A 20,000-nucleotide genomic window follows, 5' to 3' on the forward strand; every position below is an offset into this window, starting at 1 on the left:
TACAACAGGAAGTAGACCAACTCCACGTCCACGAGTAAAAGACAACACAAGGTTCACCCTCGTTTTAGAATGACCTTTATCCTCTTGGTGTTTCTCCTCACTCTGATTATATTTTCTCTTCATTGCTGCTACGTCCACGTCCGTCATATTCACTCCTAAACTCACCTGCTGCGCTCTCATTGACTGGAGGAAACACACCAGCTCCGCCCACACACACCTGACATACTTTACACACAGTTACACACACAGTAACACACAGTAACACACACAGTTACACACACACAGCTACACACACAGTAACACACAGTAACACACACAGTTACACACACAGTAACACACAGTAACACACACAGTTACACACACAGTAACAAACACACAGCTACACACACAGTTACACACACAACTACACACACAGTTACACACACAGTAACACACAGTAACACACACAGTTACACACACAGTAACAAACACACAGTTACACACACAGCTACACACACAGTTACACACACAGCTACACACACAGTTACACACAGTAACACACACAGTAACACACACAGTAACAAACACACAGCTACACACACAGTTACACACACAGTTACACACACAGCTACACACACAGTTACACACAGTAACACACAGTAACACACCCAGTTACACACACAGCTACACACACAGCTATACACACAGTAACAGACACACAGCTACACACACAGTAACACACAGTAACACACAGTAACACACACAGCTACACACACGGTTACACACAGTAACACACAGTTACACACACAGTAACACACAGTAACACAGTTACACACACAGTAACACATAGTTACACACACAGCTACACACATAGTTACACATTTATACACAGCTACACTCACAGTTACACACAGTTACACACAGCTACACTCACAGTTACACACACAGTTACACACATAGCTACACACAGTAACAAACACACAGCTACACACATAGTAACAAACACACAGCTACACACACAGTTACACACACAGCTACACACATAGTAACACACAGTAACACACAGTTACACACACAGTTACACACACAGTTACACACACAGCTACACACAGAGTTACACACACAGTAACACACACAGCTACACACAGTTACACACAGTTACACACACACAGTAACACACAGTTACACACACAGCTACAAACACAGCTACACACATAGTAACAAACACACAGCTACACACACAGTTACACACACAGCTACACACATAGTAACACACAGTAACACACAGTTACACACACAGTTACACACACAGTTACACACACAGCTACACACAGAGTTACACACACAGTAACACACACAGCTACACACAGTTACACACAGTTACACACACACAGTAACACACACAGTTACACACACAGCTACACACATAGTAACACACAGCTACACACACAGTAACACACAGTTACACACACAGTAACACACAGTAACACACAGTTACACACACAGTTACACACACAGCTACACACACAGCTACACACACAGTAACACACAGTTACACACACAGTTACACACACAGCTACACACAGAGTTACACACACAGCTACACACACAGCTACACACACAGTTGCACACAGTAACACACAGTTACACACACAGTTACACACACAGCTACACACACAGTAACAGACAGTAACACACAGTAACACACACAGTTACACACACAGTAACACACACAGTTACACACAGTAACACACAGCTACACACACAGTTACACACACAGCTACACACACAGTAACACACAGTAACACACACAGTTACACACACAGCTACACACAGCTACACACACAGTTACAGACACACAGCTACACACACAGTAACACACAATAACACACAGTTACACACACAGTTACACACACAGTTACACACACAGTAACACACAGTTACACCCACAGTTACACACACAGCTACACACACAGTAACAGACACACAGCTACACACACAGTAACACACAGTTACACACAGTAACACACACAGCTACACACACAGTAAAAAACACACAGCTACACACAGTAACACACAGTTACACACAGTTACACACACAGTAACACACAGTTACACACACAGTAACTCACAGTAACACACAGTTACACACACAGCTACACACATAGTTACACACCGTTACACACAGCTACACTCACAGTTACTCACAGTTACACACAGCTACACTCTCAGCTACACACACAGTTACACACATAGCTACACACAGTAACAAACACACAGCTACACACATAGTAACAAACACACAGCTACACACACAGTTACACACAGCTACACACATTACTACACACATAGTAACAAACACACAGCTACACACACAGTAACAAACACACAGCTACACACAGTAAAACACAGTTACACACAGTTACACACACAGTAACACACAGTTACACACACAGCTACACACATAGTTACACACAGTTACACACAGCTACACTCACAGTTACTCACAGTTACACACAGCTACACTCTCAGCTACACACACAGTTACACACAGTTACACACACAGTAACATACACAGCTACACACACAGTAACAAACACAGTAACACACAGTTACACACACAGGAACACACAGTTACACAAACAGTAACACACACAGCTACACACACAGTAACAAACACAGCTACACACAGTAACACACAGTTACACACACAGTAACACACAGTTACACACACAGTAACACACACAGCTACACACACAGTAACAAACACACAGCTACACACAGTAACACACAGTTACACACACAGTAACTCACAGTAACACACAGTTACACACACAGTTACACACATAGTAACACACAGTTACACACACAGCTACACACAGTAACACACACAGCTACACACTGTAACACACACAGTAACACAGTTACACACAGTTACACACACAGTAACACACAGTAACACACACACAGTAACACACACAGCTACACACACAGTAACAAACACAGCTACACACAGTTACACACACAGTAACACACAGTTACACACACAGTAACACACACAGCTACACACATAGTAACAAACACACAGCTACACACAGTAACACACAGTAACACACAGTTACACACACAGTAACTCACAGTAACACACAGTTACACACACAGTTACACACAGTAACACACAGTTACACACACAGCTACACACAGTAACACACACAGCTACACACAGTAACACACACAGCTACACACACAGTAACAAACACAGTAACACACAGTTACACACACACAGTAACACACAGCTACACACACAGTAACAAACACACAGCTACACACAGTAACACACAGTTACACACAGTTACACACACAGTAACACACAGTTACACACACAGTAACTCACAGTAACACACAGTTACACACACAGCTACACACATAGTTACACACAGTAACACACAGCTACACTCACAGTTACTCACAGTTACACACAGCTACACTCTCAGCTACACACACAGTTACACACAGCTACACACAGCTACACACATAGTAACAAACACACAGCTACACACACAGTTACACACAGCTACACACATTACTACACACATAGTAACAAACACACAGCTACACACACAGTTACACACATAGCTACACACATTGCTACACATATAGTAACAAACACACAGCTACACACACAGTTACACACACAGCTACACACATAGTAACACACAGCTACACACACAGTTACGCACACAGCTACACACATTGCTACACACATAATAACAAACACACAGCTACACACACAGTTACACACACAGCTACACACACAGCTACACACATAGTAACAAACACACAGCTACACACACAGTTACACACACAGCTACACACAGTTACACACACGGCTACACACACAGTAACACACACAGTAACACACAGTTACACACACAGTTACACACACAGCTACACACACAGCTACACACATAGTAAAAAACACACAGCTACACACACAGCTACACACACATTTACACTCACAGCTACACACACAGTTACACACACAGCTACACACACAGTAACAAACACACAGCTACACACACAGTAACACACACAATAACACACAGTTACGCACACAGTAACACACAGTAACACACACAGCTACACACACAGTTACACACATAGTAACACACAGTTACACACACGGCTGCACACACAGTAACACACACAGTAACACACAGTTACACAAACAGTCACACACACAGCTACACACATTGCTACACACATAGTAACAAACACACAGCTACACACACAGTTACACACACAGCTACACATATAGTAACACACAGCTACACTCACAGTTACACACAGTAACACACAGTAACACACACAGTTACACACACAGTTACACACACAGCTACACACACAGTAACAGACACACAGCTACACACACAGTAACACATAGCTACACACACATTTACACACACAGCTACACACACAGTAACACACACAGTAACACACAATTATGCACACAGTAACACACAGTTACACACACAGCTACACACATAGTTACACACATAGTAACACACAGTTACACACACAGATACACACACAATAACACACACAGTAACACACAGTACCACACAGCTACACACACAGTAACACACACAGCTACACACACAGTAACAAACACACAGCTACACACAGTAACACACAGTTACACACAGTTACACACACAGTTACACACATAGTAACACACAGTTACACACACAGCTACACACAGTAACACACACAGCTACACACAGTAACACACACAGTAACACAGTTACACACAGTTACACACACAGTAACACACAGTTACACACACACAGTAACACACACAGCTACACACACAGTAACAAACACAGTAACACACAGTAACACACAGTTACACACACAGTAACACACAGTTACACACACAGTAACACACACAGCTACACACACAGTAACAAACACACAGCTACACACAGTAACACACAGTTACACACAGTTACACACACAGTAACACACAGTTACACACACAGTAACACACAGTTACACACACAGCTACACACATAGTTACACACAGTAACACACAGCTACACTCACAGTTACTCACAGTTACACACAGCTACACTCTCAGCTACACACACAGTTACACACATAGCTACACACAGTAACAAACACACAGCTAAACACATAGTAACAAACACACAGCTACACACACAGTTACACACAGCTACACACATTACTACACACATAGTAACAAACACACAGCTACACACACAGTTACACACATAGCTACACACACAGTAACAAACACACAGCTACACACAGTAAAACACAGTTACACACAGTTACACACACAGTAACACACAGTTACACACACAGCTACACACATAGTTACACACAGTTACACACAGCTACACTCACAGTTACACAGTTACACACAGCTACACTCTCAGCTACACACACAGTTACACACATAGCTACACACAGTAACAAACACACAGCTACACACAGTAACAAACACACAGCTACACACACAGTTACACACAGCTACACACATAGTAACAAACACACAGCTACACACACAGTTACACACATAGCTACACACACAGTAACAAACACACAGCTACACACAGTAAAACACAGTTACACACAGTTACACACACAGTAACACACAGTTACACACACAGTAACTCACAGTAACACACAGTTACACACACAACTACACACATAGTTACACACAGTTACACACAGCTACACTCACAGTTACACACAGTTACACACAGCTACACTCACAGCTACACACACAGTTACACACATAACTACACACAGTAACAAACACACAGCTACACACATAGTAACAAACACACAGCTACACACACAGTTACACACAGCTACACACATTACTACACACATAGTAACAAACACACAGCTACACACACAGTTACACACACAGCTACACACATTGCTACACATATAGTAACAAACACACAGCTACACACACAGTTACACACACAGCTACACACATAGTAACACACAGCTACACACACAGTTACGCACACAGTAACACACAGTAACACACACAGCTACACACACAGTTACACACACAGTAACACACAGTTACACACACGGCTACACACACAGTAACACACACAGTAACACACAGCTACTCACACAGTTACACACACAGCTACACACATAGTTACACACAGTTACACACAGCTACACTCACAGTTACACACAGTTACACACAGCTACACTCACAGCTACACACATAGTTACACACATAGCTACACACAGTAACAAACACACAGCTACACACATAGTAACAAACACACAGCTACACACTCAGTTACACACAGCTACACACATTACTACACACATAGTAACAAACACACAGCTACACACACAGTTACACACATAGCTACACACACAGTAACAAACACACAGCTACACACAGTAAAACACAGTTACACACAGTTACACACACAGTAACACACAGTTACACACACAGCTACACACATAGTTACACACAGTTACACACAGCTACACTCACAGTTACACAGTTACACACAGCTACACTCTCAGCTACACACACAGTTACACACATAGCTACACACAGTAACAAACACACAGCTACACACAGTAACAAACACACAGCTACACACACAGTTACACACAGCTACACACATAGTAACAAACACACAGCTACACACACAGTTACACACATAGCTACACACACAGTAACAAACACACAGCTACACACAGTAAAACACAGTTACACACAGTTACACACAGTTACACACACAGTAACACACAGTTACACACACAGTAACTCACAGTAACACACAGTTACACACACAACTACACACATAGTTACACACAGTTACACACAGCTACACTCACAGTTACACACAGTTACACACAGCTACACTCACAGCTACACACACAGTTACACACATAACTACACACAGTAACAAACACACAGCTACACACATAGTAACAAACACACAGCTACACACACAGTTACACACAGCTACACACATTACTACACACATAGTAACAAACACACAGCTACACACACAGTTACACACACAGCTACACACATTGCTACACATATAGTAACAAACACACAGCTACACACACAGTTACACACACAGCTACACACATAGTAACACACAGCTACACACACAGTTACGCACACAGTAACACACAGTAACACACACAGCTACACACACAGTTACACACACAGTAACACACAGTTACACACACGGCTACACACACAGTAACACACACAGTAACACACAGCTACTCACACAGTTACACACACAGCTACACACATAGTTACACACAGTTACACACAGCTACACTCACAGTTACACACAGTTACACACAGCTACACTCACAGCTACACACATAGTTACACACATAGCTACACACAGTAACAAACACACAGCTACACACATAGTAACAAACACACAGCTACACACTCAGTTACACACAGCTACACACATTACTACACACATAGTAACAAACACACAGCTACACACACAGTTACACACATAGCTACACACATTGCTACACACATAGTAACAAACACACAGCTACACACACAGCTACACACATAGTAACACACAGCTACACACACAGTTATGCACACAGCTACACACATTGCTACACACATAATAACAAACATAAAGCTACACACACAGTTACACACACAGCTACACACATAGTAAAAAACACACAGCTACACACACAGCTACACACACATTTACACTCACAGCTACACACACAGTTACACACATAGCTACACACATTGCTACACACATAGTGACAAACACAGAGCTACACACACAGTTACACACACAGCTACACACATAGTAACACACAGCTACACACACAGTTACGCACACAGTAACACACAGTAACACACACAGCTACACACACAGTTACACACATAGTAACACACAGTTACACACACGGCTACACACACAGTAACACACACAGTAACACACAGTTACACACACAGCTACACACACAGTAACACACACAGTAACACACAGTTACACACAGTTACACACACAGTAACACACAGTTATACACAGTAACACACACAGCTACACACACAGTAACAAACTCAGTAACACACAGTAACACACAGTTACACACAGTAACACAGTTACACACACAGTAACACACACAGCTACAGACACAGTAACAAACACACAGCTACACACAGTAACACACAGTTACACACACAGTAACACACAGTTACACACACAGTAACTCACAGTAACACACAGTTACACACACAGCTACACTCACAGTTACACACAGTAACACACAGTAACACACAGTTACAGACACAGCTACACACACAGTTACACACATAGTAACACACAGTTACACACACAGCTACACACACAGAAACACACACAGTAACACACAGTACCACACAGTTACACACACAGTAACACACACAGCTACACACACAGTAACAAACACAGTAACACACAGTAACACACAGTTACACACACAGTAACACACAGTTACACACACAGTAACACACACAGCTACAGACACAGTAACAAACACACAGCTACACACAGTAAAACACAGTTACACACACAGTAACACACAGTTACACACACAGTAACTCACAGTAACACACAGTTACACACACAGCTACACACATAGTTACACACAGTTACACACAGCTACACTCACTTTTACACACAGTTACACACAGCTACACTCACATCTACACTCACAGTTACACACAGTAACACACAGTAACACACAGTTACAGACACAGCTACACACACAGTTACACACATAGTAACACACAGTTACACACACAGCTACACACACAGAAACACACACAGTAACACACAGTACCACACAGTTACACACACAGTAACACACAGCTACACACACAGTAACACACACAGTAACACACAGTACCACACAGTTACACACACAGTAACACACACAGTTACACACACAGTAACAAACACACAGCTACACACAGTAACACACAGTTACACACAGTAACACACAGTTACACACACAGTAACACACAGTAACACACAGTTACACACAGCTACACTCACAGTTACACACAGTTACACACATAGCTACACACAGCAAGAAACACACAGCTACATACATAGTAACAAACACACAGCTACACACACAGTTACACACATAGTTACACACAGTAACACACATAGTTACACACAGTAACACACACAGCTACTCACACAGTTACACACATAGTAACACACACAGCTACACACACAGTAACAAACACACAGCTACACACAGTAACACAGTTACACACAGTTACACACACATTAACACACAATTACACACACAGTAACTCACAGTAACACACAGTTACACACACAGCTACACACATAGTTACACACACATCTACACTCACAGTTACACACAGTAACACACAGTAACACACACAGTTACACACACAATTACACACACAGCTACACACATAGTTACACACACAGCTACACTCAAAGTTACACACACAGCTACACACATAGTTACACACACAGCTACACACATAGTTACACTCACAGCTACACTCACAGTTACACACACAGCTACACACACAGTTACACACATAGTTACACACACAGCTACACACGGAGTTACACAAAGTAACACCCACAGCTACACACATAGCTACACACACATTTACACTCACAGCTACACACACAGTTACACACACAGTTACACACACAGCTACACACACAGTAACAAACACACAGCTACACACACAGTTACACACTCACAGTTACGCACAGTTACACACAGTTACACACACAGCTACACACACAGGTACCCACACAGGTACACACACAGCTACACTCACAGTTACACGCAGTTACACACACAGCTACACACACAGTTACACACACAGTTACACACACAGCTACACACACAGTTACACACACAGCTACACACACAGCTACACACAAAGTTACACACACAGCTACACTCACAGTTACACACACAGTTACACACACAGTTACACTCACAGTTACACACACAGCTACACACACAGCCACACACACAGCTACACACAGTAACACACTGGTTTTCGCCCTCAGAGGGATGAAGGTGATCGAGAACAGAGCGTCCAAAGACGAGGAGAAGATGGAGATCCAGGAGATGCAGCTGAAGGAGGCCAAACACATCGCAGAGGAGGCCGACCGCAAATATGAGGAGGTAACACTACACAACTCTACTACACACTGATACCACACACAACTCTACACAACTCTACTACACACTGATACCACACACAACTCTACACAACTCTACTACACACTGATACCACACACAACTCTACACAATACTACTACACACTGATACTAGACACAACTCTACACAACTCTACTACACACAACTCTACACAACTCTACTACACACTGATACTACACACAACTCTACACAACTCTACTACACACTGATACCACACACAACTCTACACTACTCTACTACACACGGATACCACACACAACTCTACACAACCCTACTACACACAACTCTACTACACACTGATACTACACACAACTCTACACAACTCTACTACACACTGATACCACACACAACTCTACACAACTCTACTACACACTGATACCACACACAACTCTACACAACTCTACTACACACAACTCTACACAACTCTACTACACACTGATACTACACACAACTCTACACAACCCTACTACACACAACTCTACACAACTCTACTACACACAGTGTTGTGCCTGATGGCTTTAACGAGCTTCACTGATTGGCTCATATTTCAGACGGAGAACTTAGCGGACACTATTAGCCTCAATGCTAACAGCTGTGAGTGTGTAGTGTGTGTAGTTAATTGTGTGTAAGTGTGTACTTTGTTTCGAAACGTGACATGATGTGGTGTGAGTTTTGATCAAAGTGTGTGTGTGTGTGTGTGTGTGTGTGTGTGTGTGTGTGTGTAGGTGGCTCGTAAGCTGGTCATCCTGGAGGGGGATCTCGAGCGTTCAGAGGAGCGAGCTGAGGTGGCCGAGGCGTAAGTTTACACACCTGTCACCTGACACTCTGCATGAAGTCACAGTGCAGGTCATGTGATGTCACACCTGTCACCTGACACTCTGCATGAAGTCACAGTGCAGGTCATGTGATCTGTGGTTGTATCTGAATTACCAAGTACCTCTTCAGTCTGTCAGTAGTCAGTACCTACTATCTGCTGTATACTTTTTAGTACCTACTGTTGGGCCACGCATGCTTAGGACAGTCAAACAATGGACTTGGGCCTGCACCTCATTTGAGTTATTCACTGAGATCACAAAGAGGCCTAAAAGGACTCTTTATCCCAGAATCCCCTGCGGTACTTCACACCTACGTGTGACGTAAAGGGGGGACCGGAACCTGAGGGAGACCCCACAGGAAGGCGGCCAGGTGACAAAACTCTGAGACTTCCATTGCTCTATCTCTTTCCACGCGCTGACTTCAAGTGTTCGGAGACACAAGCTCACCTCCTGTTTCCTGCAACAATCTTCCTTTGTTTTAAGTTTTGGCGCGCAGGTAATCCGCGGCCGGCAGTGTTCTAAATTCCGAGCTCGGATTGTCCAGTGAACGCATCTCAGTTTCTCGGAGAGCGTCAGACTATAACAGATTATCAGAAAGATAACGGTCTTATTCTGTCCTGCAACGAAAGGAGATCAACGGACATCTTTCCACTCAACGGAGAACCAACGAAGCCGCTCTTGCTGTAAGGGACCCTCGCCGCCATCAGACGCCTCTGCACCAGGACGGACAGAAGATCTGTTCAATCACCGGACTCTTTTCCTTCACCAATCGCGGGCAAAGCGATTCACAAGTGAGGCTTAATTAGGTCTGGGCAGAATTAGTTTTAGAGAGTGTTTTTAACAATTGTTTGATTGAAGCAGAAACTGTAATTTGTATCTTTGTTGGACCGCCGCGTCCCAAGTTTTACCTATTTAAAACTCTTGTTGTTCCTGTTTCGGACCGCTGCGTCCTATATGTGTTTAGCGTAACAGCGTTATAACCGGATATTACTCTTCTGATCAGAAAGGCCAGCGTAAGCCGTATTAACTTGAATTCGGCCATTGGTTTGTTTCTGTGAATGAAGGGAATTATTCCGAGTTGTGGCACAGACTCTCAAACGTACACACAGAGATCTATACACTCGCGGCCATCCAGACGCCTCAGAGACACAGATCGTGTAAGGCCGAACTCGGTCTCTTTTAGACATTAAGGCCACCCAGGTCTTTGTTAGGTGTGCGCCATCGTGAGCGACCACGTGGGTACGAAGCCATCTCCCCCCTCTCTTCTTCCCCCCCTCTCTCTCTCACACACACACACACACACACACACACACACACACACACACATTCACACCCCTTCCACAAGCCTTGCTTGATAATGTTTGTTGCTTAGATTAGTTTATGATAGTTATTTGTTTGATTAAGTCCATTGATTTTTATTGATGTTGCTTTGTTTAAATAAATTCTGTTATAATTTTAAGAGAGCAGTTGTTTGTGATTACTGGTGTATTTGCATTGTGATATAAGCTGGGTGCGAAGGCTTTGTGTATGGATTTCACGCCTTCAATTTATTAAATACAGTTATTAATTATTAATAATATTAGTAATTAAATAACTGATTTGAGATAGTTTAATGATATTTTATTTATATTATTAATAATTAAATATAATTATTAAAGAATATAACCAAAGTTGACTTGGTACAACCCCAACAAATGGTGCCCCGTGTGAGGCATTCAATAAACCAGCTTTATTGCACTGTAAATGCACAGTAATCCGAACTTTTAATCCTAAAAGAGATCTTTCTTGAGAAATTTCTCTTTTCTTTTTCTTTTTCTTTCTTTTCTTGCTTGGTGTTTATTCAAAACAGACAGCAAGCCGTGGCTTAGTTTGTGTTGTATGTTGTTGAACATAATGATGCAGCCAGGGCAACTTTCTTAATGAACTAGTTTGTTGCTTTAATCCAGAGTTTTATCCTGAAGTAATTCTTCTAAAGAAATGTATTTGTTGTGAACATTCTCATTTTAAGCAAAGCAGACATCAAGTTGTGTTTAGTTGTGTTGTTGTGTTTTGGTGAGTTGAGTAGTTTAAATTTTTGTGTGCTCTTATAGCCATTTTTCCAGTTGAGAGTGTAACCACATAATTGTTACATAGCCAGCTGTCTGAGAGGTGTGAGATCCTCCCTTCCTTTGAGGACTTGAGGTGTGAATCCCCTCTCCTAGCTTCCAGGATAGACTGCAGTGATCAGTTGGGAAACCTAGATAAGATTTGCTCTGGTGTTGATCTAGCTTTGTTTAGCTTAGCATTTTTTTTTTTTAACAGTAATCCACTGTGGTTCCATTTTATCATGTAAAATGTGTGACAAGACCCTAGGTGAGCCGGGAGCTGAGACTCCTTTTGGATCAGACGACGCAGCACCGCAAGAAACTGTTGCCGGTCCGACGAACCTCTCCTCAGAGGAGAGTGCCAACCTATATAGCTATTCAATTAGCATTAGTGATAAGAAGTTAGAGGAGCTAGTTGATCTTGTCAACCACCGAGCCAGGACCACCCCTAACAAAGACAGAATGTATGCAGAAGACATACATCAACCATGGGCCAAAGCTCACTGTGGCTCAGATGATCCACCCCTTCATGATGGAGTTGCTGGTCTTATCCACCTCCCTTTAGAGATCAACAGTCTGAACTCCTACACCCTCAGCACATGCGAAGAAAAAATAAAGGAATTATTTGAGCATATAACTAATCCAACTGGGAAACCACAGTGCACAATTTCAGATGTTCATGGCCAACTTCTCCTCCTTCATCAGCACAAATCATGTTTGCAGAATGAGAAACACCGGGCACAGCTAGCCCAGGTACGAGAAGAAAAACAGATCCTGCGGGACAACTTCAAAAGAATGCAGGATCAAATTAAGACCTTGCAGGACAAATGCAAGGCCCTGCAGGAGGAGAATAAAACACTGCATAGAAGCAGCAGGTTGGCCGAACAGAAGAATCAAAGTGTCACGGTACCTGGAATTCAGGATGGGCAGGTATGTACTGCAGCCCCCATGTCAGCTGAGGAAACCTCAGACGAAGGATGGGAGACTGAACCAAGCCCATGGAGGAGGGAGACAGACATGTTGAAGGATCTGAAGGAGAGAGGAAGATACCGCCGGGTCGACCCAGGCACAAAAGCGCACACATCCTCAGACTACCCGGTAAAGAGCTGGGTGAGTAAAGATGAAGGGCGCCACGCCTCCCCAGACCATGAAGCACCGTGATGGGGAAACGCCCCATGGCCCCCGCATTCCGCAATACGCTTTGAGCCAAGAGAACCCTCACCCCGCAGGAAGAGGGACTTTACGCCCCCTAGAGACATGGAGGAGGCACGGGTCCAATCGAGCACCGAATATTACCCGTCCCATGATAGACGGCCACATCTGAGCTGAACACAAACCCCGCCACGGTTGCAACCGTAATACCGTGACAACCACAGGGCTTACGATTCGTCAGACGACTCGGACGACACTCGCCAGCCTTCGGGTCAGGGTCTGCGAACCAGGCAGATAGAACCTCAGGCCAAAGATCTGAAGTGCTTTGACCCAGATAGCCCAGATTCAAGTATCAATGACTACCTTAGAGAAGTTGACCATTGTCTCCTTGACCTGCCTCATGCATCCTCACATGAAAAACTGAAACGGATCTGGAAGACTACGGCTAGGAGTGTCCGTGATTTCATGGGGACACTCCCACCAAAGGTCCGATCCTTGCAGAAAGGAAACAAATCTGTTAGTCAGCACTTACAAACTGCCAAGCAGAAAGTGTTGGACATGTTTGAACTAATTCAGGGAGCACAGGTAAGCATGGAGCAAGACACATCATCAGGATATGACTCCGATCCTGGACCAAGCCCCTCAAGAGATCAAACAACCCTGCTGAAAAAGCTCAGTAAAGAACCGAGCAGCCAGGATAACCCAAGGACTGAGGAAATAAGTCTAGTTTTCCCTGATTTTGACTGTGGAGCCCCCCTCCTTGGGGAAACGCCCCAGTTCCCTGACAGCTGTGACACCCTTTCACACCTTCACAGGTTTGAATCACCACATAGGAAGGGGGGTGACTTCTCAGCCCCCAGAGGCAGAGATAACACCAGGCCCCCTCCTGCTACCTGTAGGTTCCCATCGCAGGATTCACAGCTGAGGAATATCCAAACCTCAGATGACTCGGATGGCTCCCTTTTACCTAGAGATCAAATAATGCGCATAAGGCTCATTGAATCTATGGCAAAGGATGTAGAGCGGTTTGATCCAGATAACTCAGACCGCTGCGTCGATGATTACCTCGGAGCGATTAACCTGTGTCTCAGTGATGTACCTGATGCATCCACAAGAGAAAAACTCAGGCTGATCTGGAAGACAACTTCCAAGAGTGTCCATAACTTTACGACTACCCTTCAGCCTGAGATCAGATACCAGTACTCTGCGCTCTGCAATGCTTTGCGCCAGGAATACTCCACCTACATTGACCCTGCATCTGCCCTTCTTAGTGCTTTCAGTGTCTTGCACCAGAAGCACGAGGCCCCCAAAGATTATTACTGGCGCCTAAGATCTGCATATTTCCAGGGACGTAAGGCTCCAGGTTTGGAAGAGAACCAAACTTTCAAGTCCATCTTCATGCACAATCTGCATGGCTGCGTGCGGTCAGATGTCACCATGCATAGTTGTACACATCAGCTTAGTATGAAAGAGATCAAGAAATTCGCACAGGTGGTTTGGCAGACACACTTACGTCACGTAACACGTGAAGGCAACAAGTTGCCTCGTGTTAGGAATAAGCATAAGAGACCACATCACTGGCAGAATAGAGAACAGAGCCAGGGGGGTGAAGGTGGGACCACAGAGTAGGCTCCAGCCTGGAGAACTGATCACTACCAGATCCGAACGGAACTCTCGGGATGGCCGTAGCCTGAGACAGAAGGGTAGGTATAACCGGAGTTCCAACATGCTCCCTAAGGAAGCAAGTTCTGACAGTTCTGCCAGGGAGTTGGAGCGCATGAAAGAGGTGGTATGTCAGTATGTCCCTTACAGAGAACCAGTGGGGGTGTAGCCTCCATTCTGGAAACACAACAACGTCACTCCACCGACATGAATGTTTCCTAGTCCCTGTTTTGTGTTTTGACATTGGTAGGGCGACACATAATGTACATGTACATTTACACACCTACATCCTACATGCCACAAACACCTTCCCACAGGCTTACTCCTGCCCAGGCTAGGAGTTAGCCCACAAATCTACACCTGATACTCTTCTCTTTCTCTCCTCCTCTTGTCTGTTTGTTTCATTTGTTTTGTTAAAGAATGCACCTTGAGTAGCAAAGCTTTGCTAATGCCTGGTTATGTTTTATGCCTAGCTTTAGACATAGTTAGACAGTCTGCCCAGACTTTGCCTCAGTGTCTGCCCAGACCGAATGCCTCTCAAAATGTATGGACTTTTTGCTCACTAACTATTTGAACATTTGTCTCCTAACACATGGACTGTTGGCCCTATTTGCCTTAAAGACCGCGACCCGCAATCCCATTCTTCAGGACAAAGGGGCAATGTTGGGCCACGCAGGCTTAGGACAGTCAAACAATGGACTTGGGCCTGCACCTCATTTGAGTTATTCACTGAGATCACAAAGAGGCCTAAAAGGACTCTTTATCCCAGAATCCCCTGTGGTACTTCACACCTATGTGTGACGTAAAGGGGGGACCGGAACCTGAGGGAGACCCCACAGGAAGGCGGCCAGGTGACAAAACTCTGAGACTTCCATTGCTCTATCTCTTTCCACGCGCTGACTTCAAGTGTTCAGAGACACAAGCTCACCTTCTGTTTCCTGCAACAATCTTCCTTCGTTTTAAGTTTTGGCGCGCAGGTAATCCGCGGCCGGCAGTGTTCTAAATTCCGAGCTCGGATTGTCCAGTGAACGCATCTCAGTTTCTCGGAGAACGTCAGACTATAACAGATTATCAGAAAGATAACGGTCTTATTCCGTCCTGCAACGAAAGGACATCAACGGACATCTTTCCCCTCGACGGAGAACCAACGAAGCCGCTCTTGCCGTAAGGGACATTCGCCGCCATCAGACGCCTCTGCACCAGGACGGACACAAGATCTGTTTTATCGCCGGACTCCTTTTCCTTTCACCAATCGCAGGCAAAGCGATTCACAAGTGAGGCTTAATTAGGTCTGGGCAGAATTAGCTTTAGAGAGTGTTTTTAACAATTGTTTGATTGAAGCAGAAACTGTAATTTGTATCTTTGTTGGACCGCCGCGTCCTGAGTTTTACCTATTTAAAACTCTTGTTGTTCCCGTTTCGGACCGCTGCGTCCTATATGTGTTTAGCGTAACAGCGTTATAACCGGGTATTACTCTTCTGATCAGAAAGGCCAGTGTAAGCCGTATTAACTTGAATTCGGCCATTGGTTTGTTTCTGTGAATGAAGGGAATTACTCCGAGTTGTGGCGCGGGAGTCGGACTGTGATCCGGCCTCTTCAGGCACGCATTTCTCTCCTCCTCTACGCTCCTCTTTTATCCTCTTTTATCCTCTTTTCTCCCCCCATTACACACATAGGCTATACACACATACACAGATTCCCGTGTAAACGTACACACAGAGATCTATACACTCGCGGCCATCCAGACGCCTCAGAGACACAGATCGTGTAAGGCCGAACTCGGTCTCTTTTAGACATTAAGGCCACCCAGGTCTTTGTTAGGTGTGCGCCATCGGAAGGGCGACCACGTGGGACGAAGTGATCTCCCCCCTCTTCCCCTTCTCTATCTCTCTTTCATCCACAGACACAGACACACACGCACACACACACACACGCACGCACGCACCCAGGTCTTTGTTAGGTGTGCGCCATCGTGAGCGACCACGTGGGTACGAAGCCATCTCCCCCCTCTCTTCTTCCCCCCCCCCTCTCTCTCTCTCACACACACACACAGACACACACACACACTCACACACATTCACACCCCTTCCACAAGCCTTGCTTGATAATGTTTGTTGCTTAGATTAGTTTATGATAGTTATTTGTTTGATTAAGTCCATTGATTTTTATTGATGTTGCTTTGTTTAAATAAATTCTGTTATAATTTTAAGAGAGCAGTTGTTTGTGATTACTGGTGTATTTGGATTGTGATATAAGCTGGGTGCGAAGGCTTTGTGTACGGATTTCACGCCTTCAATTTATTAAATATAGTTATTAATTATTAATAATATTAGTAATTAAGTAACTAATTTGAGAATGATTTGAGTGATATTTTGGTTATATTTACCTGAGTACAGGTTGGTGCCCCAAAATGAGATTAAACATAGTTTAATGATATTTTATTTATATTATTAATAATTAAAAATAATTATTAAAGAATATAACCAAAGTTGACTTGGTACAACCCCACTTTAGTACCTACTATCTGCTGTATACCGTTTAGTGCCTACTATCTGCTGTATACCGTTTAGTGCCTACTATCTGCTGTTTACTGTTTAGTACCTACTATCTGCTGTTTACTGTTTAGTACCTACTATCTGCTGTATACCGTTTAGTACCTACTATCTGCTGTTTACTGTTTAGTACCTACTATCTGCTGTATACTGTTTAGTATCTACTATCTGCTGTATACTGTTTAGTACCTACTATCTGCTGTATACTGTTTAGTACCTACTATCTGCTGTTTACTGTTTAGTACCTACTATCTGCTGTATACTGTTTAGTACCTACTATCTGCTGTTTACTGTTTAGTACCTACTATCTGCTGTTAACTGTTTAGTACCTACTATCTGCTGTATACCGTTTAGTACCTACTATCTGCTGTTTACTGTTTAGTACCTACTATCTGCTGTATACTGTTTAGTATCTACTATCTGCTGTATACTGTTTAGTACCTACTATCTGCTGTATACTGTTTAGTACCTACTATCTGCTGTTTACTGTTTAGTACCTACTATCTGCTGTTTACTGTTTAGTACCTACTATCTGCTGTATACTGTTTAGTACCTACTATCTGCTGTTTACTGTTTAGTACCTACTATCTGTGCTGTATACTGTTTAGTACCTACTATCTGCTGTATACTGTTTAGTACCTACTATCTGCTGTTTACTGTTTAGTACCTACTATCTGCTGTATACTGTTTAGTATCTACTATCTGCTGTTTACTGTTTAGTATCTACTATCTGCTGTATACTGTTTAGTATCTACTATCTGCTGTTTACTGTTTAGTACCTACTATCTGCTGTATACTGTTTAGTATCTACTATTCAGTAGGCAGATATTTGTTCCTACTTCGTCTGATTCATTCAGTAAGGAAGTGACATCATTTACGTTTCCCGAACCGGCCACATTCACCCGTTTTTGTTTTTTTTGTTTAGCTTTATTCAAGAAGAGTAATGCTCATATACAGTCAGGTAAACAAAAAACAATATCACAATGTAAATCAAGTAAAAGATTAAATAACTAAATAACATACAGTACATAAAGAACAAATGAAAGACAGTAATATACAGAATATAAAATAAACCAATAAAGACACATTTAAATAGTGAACTCATTATTTAAATAGAGGGGGAAAGGTTTTATAATAATGCAGATATTTGTTTTATTTTCTGTTGTTAATTAAAAGTAGTGATTTCAGTCGGGACTTTAACTCTTGATTAAAAATTGATTCAATTAATCCACGCTCATTTGTTTTGATTTGGAGACGGACGTGAAGTCACGATTTACGTTTAATTTTGCACAGCATTGTGGGTAAAATACAATTAATTTCCTGAAAGGCATAAAACCAGGAAGTTAGTATCCATACTGAAATGTTCAGTATACTGAGGTGGACCCAAAAAATTACCATGAGGGTTTAGTCTACTGAAAAGTACTGACTACTGAACTGTGGATATTCAGAAAGGGTCAATG

At 43.1% G+C, this 20,000-nt stretch overlaps 1 protein-coding gene and 1 long non-coding RNA gene across 3 annotated transcripts in view; one reads left to right on the forward strand and one right to left on the reverse strand.

The window, feature by feature from the left end:
* Positions 1–20,000, forward strand: part of tpm2 (tropomyosin 2 (beta)) — a 38,879-nt gene that overhangs the window by 9,166 nt on the left and 9,713 nt on the right. For both annotated transcript variants that reach the window (XM_061034610.1, XM_061034609.1), the window contains exons 4-5: positions 10,122–10,239; positions 11,001–11,071. In XM_061034610.1, the coding sequence (XP_060890593.1) occupies positions 10,122–10,239; positions 11,001–11,071 (189 nt within the window). The remainder of the gene's footprint in view (positions 1–10,121; positions 10,240–11,000; positions 11,072–20,000) is intronic.
* On the reverse strand, positions 11,574–17,636 carry LOC132971847 (uncharacterized). The gene is made up of 2 exons (XR_009672799.1): positions 17,223–17,636; positions 11,574–11,842 (listed from the first exon to the last, which is right to left on the reverse strand). It is a non-coding gene; the product is annotated as an uncharacterized LOC132971847 (long non-coding RNA).

This window comes from Labrus mixtus, unplaced genomic scaffold (assembly GCF_963584025.1).
Source record: "Labrus mixtus unplaced genomic scaffold, fLabMix1.1 SCAFFOLD_61, whole genome shotgun sequence".
Lineage (NCBI taxonomy): Eukaryota > Metazoa > Chordata > Actinopteri > Labriformes > Labridae > Labrus > Labrus mixtus.